The sequence below is a fragment of the Sinocyclocheilus anshuiensis genome, unplaced genomic scaffold, assembly GCF_001515605.1.
Source record: "Sinocyclocheilus anshuiensis isolate Anshui unplaced genomic scaffold, SAMN03320099.WGS_v1.1 scaffold222, whole genome shotgun sequence".
Lineage (NCBI taxonomy): Eukaryota > Metazoa > Chordata > Actinopteri > Cypriniformes > Cyprinidae > Sinocyclocheilus > Sinocyclocheilus anshuiensis.
In genome coordinates, this window is record NW_015542408.1 from 1,983,006 (window position 1) to 1,989,624 (window position 6,619).

The 6,619-nt window shown below is 33.8% G+C and overlaps 1 protein-coding gene across 1 annotated transcript in view; it reads left to right on the forward strand.

Annotated features, from left to right (window-relative positions):
• LOC107693147 (mitochondrial ribonuclease P protein 3-like) overlaps positions 1-5,635 on the forward strand; it is a 27,889-nt gene extending 22,254 nt beyond the window's left edge. The window contains exons 6-7 of the mRNA XM_016492424.1: positions 4,464-4,659; positions 5,479-5,635. Of these exons, the coding sequence (XP_016347910.1) occupies positions 4,464-4,659; positions 5,479-5,610 (328 nt within the window). The 3' untranslated portion in view covers positions 5,611-5,635. The remainder of the gene's footprint in view (positions 1-4,463; positions 4,660-5,478) is intronic.
• The last annotated feature ends 984 nt before the right edge of the window (positions 5,636-6,619 follow it).

Genomic DNA, 6,619 nt, shown 5'->3' on the forward strand with positions numbered 1-6,619 from the left:
TAACATTTCCGTCACACGCTTGAGGCATTCGGCCAATCACAACGCACTAGATAGCTGGCCAATCAGAGCACACCTCGCTTTTTCAGACCGATGAGCTTTGTAAAAATCGACGCGTTTCAGAAAGGCGGGGCATAGAGGAGAAACAATAATGTACATTATATGGAAAATAATGTGTTTTTTTAACCTTAAACCGCATAAACACATTGCATTACACCAAATACACAACATAATGTTCTTTTTAGCAATGTCATATGACCCCTTTAATGCAGCAGAACAGGTTTAGGGAACAGCCCCAATTTCTCATAGTTTCCAACCCGAAAGACCCCCAAACCCATGAAACCCACAGTTACTCAAATGAAAAATTAGGGAAAGTTCAGTGTCCATGTAATGTTACACAGAACGTGTTACACATCCTCCCTCCTACAAGTTGGTGTCAGTCCCAGACAGAAGTGACTTTACATTTGGTTATGCTCCATTATAATAGTACCTAAGGGATTTTTTTTGCCAACAAATAGGCTAATATTTTTAGATAAGTACCCACACCCGCCCATCTAATCTTTAACCACCCATTAACCGACAACCAATGACTTTCAATGGCCTAGGACCATTAAGCAACATTAAAGAGACAGCTCACCCAAAAATAAAAAAATTCTGTCATCATTTACTCACCCTCCACTTGTTCCAAACCTGTATGAGTTTCTTTTGTCTGTTGAGCACAAAATAATATATTTTAAAGTTGTTGGTGACCAAAAAATTGGCGGTAGCCATTGACTTCCATAGTATTTTTATCCAGTCAGTGGCTACCACAAACTCTTTGGTTACCAAGATTCTTCAAAATATCTTCTTTTGAAACTCGTACAGGTGAGTAAATGATGACAAAGTTTTCATTTTAGGATGAACTATCCCTTTAAGGCAAGATACCACAGGTAAATAGGGTAAACATTTTAACTACCATTTTATAGCCTAAATAAACTTTTTAGACTACAAAGAGCCTTTTATGCAATTCGAAGGTTCTCCAAAAGAACCATTAGAAAAACCTTAATTTTTAAGAGCATAAATCACCATACTTCCCCAGTTAGGTTGAGACGGTTGCTTTGTATTACAAGCTTCTTGAAACTTTTTCAAACTTTTTGTTTTATTTTGTTGACATATTGTAGTTTTTACAGAGGGGATTTTGGATATCTATTTTTATCATTATGTAAATCAGAAAATGATGGAAGCCTGTTTCCAACAGTGAATAAAAAATTTAAAAAGGTAATTGCAAGGTTTTATCTCACAATTCTAACTTTTTTTGCGCAATAGGGAGTTTACTTTACATCTCACAATTCTGACTTTTTTCTCAGATTTGCATAATACAAACTCGCAATTCTGAGGGAAAAAGTCAAAATTGCAAGATATAAACTCGCACTTCTGAGAAAAGTCAGAATTGAGAGCTTATATCTCGCAATTCTGACTTTATAACACACAATTGCGAGTTTATATCGCTCAATTCTGAGAAAAAAAGTTAGAATTGCGAGTTTGTATTATGCAATTCTGAGAAAAAAGTCTGAATTGTGAGATAACTTGCAATTACTTTTTTATTTTTTATTCAGGGGCTTCAATAGACAGCAAACACTGTCAACAGCTAGAAAAAAAAATCACCATGTTTTTAAGAATTAAAATGTATATTATAAATCATGACACATGAACAATTTCCTCTGTAAAATCCTTCAGAATATACTGTTGATAGGAATAAAAGTTTGCTGTAAATAAGTGCTACAGAAGTGGAGATTTCTGGCTTGGTGCATGAGAAGAAACTCATTTAAAGAAAACAGCCTTTAAACACAATGTATTGTAATTGTAATAAAAGTGTAATAAAATTAACACTTAAATGTGTATTTAACATATTTTCTTTCCACTAGACTCAAAGAGGACAAATAATGGAAGCGAAATAGCCCAAAATCAAAAAATAGACCAGTGCATTACATTTTTGTTTTGTTTTATTCCTGTAGTGTCTTGCTTCAACAGATATAACACTTAATTGTTCACTTGACATCAAGCTACAAATTCTGAAACTCCCTTGACCTTCGACCAGATCCTTTTGCTTTCTGCTCACTCATCCATAGTTTCCATCTGAACGTCACACAGTCACACATTATTAACACAGACGCTCCCCATAGCAATTGTACATGGAGGCAGGGGATTTTACATTCATTTTGTTATGACTAACCCTGTATTTTAAGTCAGACATGTGCCTTTTGTGGTCAAGTTTATTTTTGGTGGTAACATTTACCCCACTTCCTTGCTAACTGGCGCGTTCATTGACATGCTAGTAATTAACCGGTTTTGTCTGCACACAGTCTGAGCAGGGTGAGAAAATGAAGTGAATTTGTGGCCAAAGTAGGCCTATATGATTTGTTTACAGGCTAAGTAACCAGACTGTTTGCAAGAAAGTGATTGTAAATTTACAAGACTAACATGCTGGATGGAAGTGCATCTCAATATCTAGAAATTCTAAAGCAAAGGTGACTATAGGCAGAGGTTAAGGGTGGATTGTAAAACAGGGTGCTACGGTATACGGTGTGTACGGTGCTTTCCAGAGTGAACCAGCCCATCTGTGGCTCACCGTCCACTTCCTTATCATGAATTAGCAGAAAATAATCACACCTGCAATTCCACATTTAGCACTTCCTCATGTCTGAAATAGCAAAATGAAGGATACAAGATAAACTGGAATTCATTGGGACTCACTTTGCATATTCAAACTGTAGATGACATTTCAGTAATCTAAATTGTAGTGAGGAATATATTTAGAAAGTTAATACAATGCAGCTGGTTTATGCAATGCATGCATATGTGTGTACCCACACACATATATACAGTATATATAGCATTTCTTTTTAAAATGATTTTTTTTTTTGTATGTGCATGTATATATACTGTTATTACAAATAAAATATATATATAGTTTAACTCTATTTTTCAGATCTAACTTTTCACAATAATTGCATTGAATGCGTGAATGTTATTTTTTGGAAAAATGTTTTGCTGGAAAATTTATCTTTAAAGAATATTATTGTATTATATTACTTTATTTTTTATTTTAATAATTTTATATTATTTAATTGAATACGTAATATTAAAAAATAGAATGACTTAAAATGTACTTATTAGTATTATGCACTACTGTTCTAGCTTGTCTACTCATTTACATATTGTCAATATAAAAAAAAAAATAAAAAAAATCCATCTAAAAATGAAATGTTAATTAGTCATAACTTCCTGGTGCTAGTTACAATAGAATTGTGTAACTGCTGGAAGTAAGAGTAAGAAAAACAAATACATACACACTATATTACAAATAATTAGGCCTGTCTTATCAATAGTTCATGCAAATACACGGTGTTAAATCTGAACATCTACATACAAAGAACCTTGGATATTTTTAGCACACGGTTGTAACCTTTACTGTCTGCACTTTGTATGGGGGTATTGGAAAAACAACTTCCTGTGTAATCAGGAAACTCCCCCTCTTGGTGTGTGTGTGAGTGGGTGGTACAGAAGTAGGTTAAAACAATGTGAGCAAGAATAATTTCCCTAAAGCTGACCTGCTAAAGGTCCCAAATTCATCTGTAATGCCAAGGGAAATTCCTCCAAAAAAGTCATGAGTTGCAGCTCATTTCATTGAGAACAATCTGAATGAACTGAGGTCTCTCATTCATTAAAATAAATCACGAATGACCTCATTCATGTCTAATATCTAAATAGAAATGGTAAAAGGTCACTGAGAGTGTGAATTATCTCCGCAGTTGCTGGCAGTCGTGTCGGAGCTGCAACAGCAGGGTCTGAACATCCTGGTCCTTGGCAGAAAGCACATGCTACAACCTTCCCGGAACTGGGACAGACAAAACATGAGCAAGATCAAGCAGAAAGCACACTGCTTCTTCACCGAGAACATGTTAGTATGACCCCACTTTCCTCAATCACATACCGCACACGCTGTTCCAAAACCTAGTGAGCTGCCTACGTAGGCTGCATTTTACCAATTCAGCATATTCAGCATATTAGAATGATTTCTGAAGAATCATGTGAGACAGGAATAAATTAAAATAAATAAAATGAATTACAACTAAAATATCTTCAAACAGAAAACAATTCTTATAAATTGTAATATTTCACATTAATGCTTTTACTGTATTTTGATTACTGTATTTTTATTGTATCTTGGTGAGCATAAGAGGCTTATTTCAGAAACATTCAAAAATCCTAACATTTGAGCAGTTGTGTGTGTGTGTGTGTGCGTGTGTGTGTGTATACATAAGACCTCACTATGTTTTGTAACAGTTTTGTAATGTGTTAGTGACGCATGTACCGATCCCTTCCCTTCTCTGCGCAAGTCAATATAAACCCATAATGATTTCATTCACCAAGTATGAAAGGTATTTTTGATAAAGTGCACTGATTTTCTTGGATGGCTGCCACAGATCTGAGGATGACCCGTTTCTGCTGTATGCTGCTTTGCACTCTGGCCTTCACTGTAACTTTCTTAGTCGTGATCTGATGAGAGATCACAAAGCCTGTTTGTCAGACAGCGCAACCAGACGCCTCTTCTTCAAGTGGCAACGTGGCCATCAACTGGTGATCAGTCATTACGTCCCAGGAAAAAGAGTTCGATTTCAGGTAGGTTTATGAATGGAGAGATCTTATATAATCAAGATTATTTCTTATTATATTAATATTAATAAGACTTTTCTTCTGTAAAATCTGCTATATAAATTTTCCATTTCTGTTTATTTTATTGCACATCTACTTTTATATTATTTTATAACAGGAACAGTTGTAGAATGTAATATTGACTGCTTCTTGTATAACATCATGTAAAAAAAATTAAAAAAAATCCTCAGAGGCCCATATTTTTAAGCCACAAGGGCTATATCTTTAACTATAAGGCTAAAGTCCAGTTGCATAAATGCTTTTTTTCACTAGCATAGGTTAACCATGTACGGTAGGTTTCTAGTTAATGGTACACATTAAGGAAAGGTTCCACTATATTATAAAGGTAGATGTTAACTGACAATTTGCACTGTGTTTTTTTAGGTGTTTTTCATAACTGTCAGGTGGTGGCAAATTATAAAATAGTAATAAACCACAGGGTTTCTACAGACATGAACAAGTTAAATTTAAGACCTTTTTAATACCACCTTATATGAAATGTAAGACCTAACCTGTAATGGAAGTACACATTATATTACATGCATATATCCTCCTGACTACCAGGAAAAAACAGTTTTGTGAATTTAGTATTTTGTCATGTCATTACATTGTTTAGAGCATAAGAAAAAAGTAAAAAAAAAAAGATATTTCATTTATAAGTTATGCTACGTCCTTGGTAGAGGACATCGGGACTCAATTTCTTAAAAAAAATAAACCTATGAATGGAGAGATCTTATATAATCAAGATTATTATGATGACTGTTGGCTTTGCTCTGTGTTTTTCAGAGGATCTCGGCTTATGACACCATCGCTCAGATGTCTGGCAGCTCCTGGCACATTCCTTATGATGAGAATAGAGGAGATAGAGCCACATATGAAGTTCCTCAGAAATGGCTCTGCCTCACTCAAGACCATTGAGGCTGTAGTTACTACTAGTGTGCTTGCTGAGAAATATCAAATAAATAATGCTTTGCAAAATGTCCAATTGTGTTTCCTTTACCTAAGACCTAACCTGTAATGGAAGTACACATTATATTACATGCATATATCCTCCTGACTACCAGGAAAAAACAGTTTTGTGAATTTAGTATTTTGTCATGTCATTTTTTAAAGACATGAAAAGGCAAAAACAGTTGGATTTTTGTTTTAATCAGAAATCAATTTTCATTTTTTATACCAAACTTTATATAAAGATGATTCTCACCTATGTTATGAAAGATATTTTTAAAAAACATTTTTTAAATGCAAAATGTGTGTAAAATGTCCATAAACGAGTTTTTCCATTATATACAATATATCTATAAACTGTATCTAATTTGCATATTAATGTGTTTTTGGGGCAACATAGAATGAACAAATAAGTGCAATGATGGGAATAATAATTAGCAAGATTTTCACAATAATATTTAATAGGAATATTGATATATCATTTTTTCTCTATTCATTTGGGCGCTCTAGACTTCACGTAATGCGTGCACTCTGTAGGTATTTTGCATGCTTTTTGCGTCGTGAGAATATTCAGCAAAATAGCTCACTTGTCATGGTATGTTACTTAACTATATCATGTTATGAATAAACTAAGTCCTCTACAGTGGACAAAACTCCATAGCTGGGTAGTCAGGAGGATATTTAATGTTTAACGTAAAAAGAAAAAATATCATCACTGTAATAAATTATATTTATTACTAAGATACACAGTGAACTTTTCATATCAGAAGACAATATTCCATTCAAAATATCCCCACAAAAGCACTGCATCACCAAGATTTTTGGTGGTGCAAACAATTTATTCTGAAGGAATATTTTCATCAATGTTCTATCAACTTAAATCTGCATATTTTTATTTACCCTTACAAAGGCCTATTTTTACAAATGCATAAATAATGTTTTGAGATATTAAACATAAAACATTGAATACTGATATCTG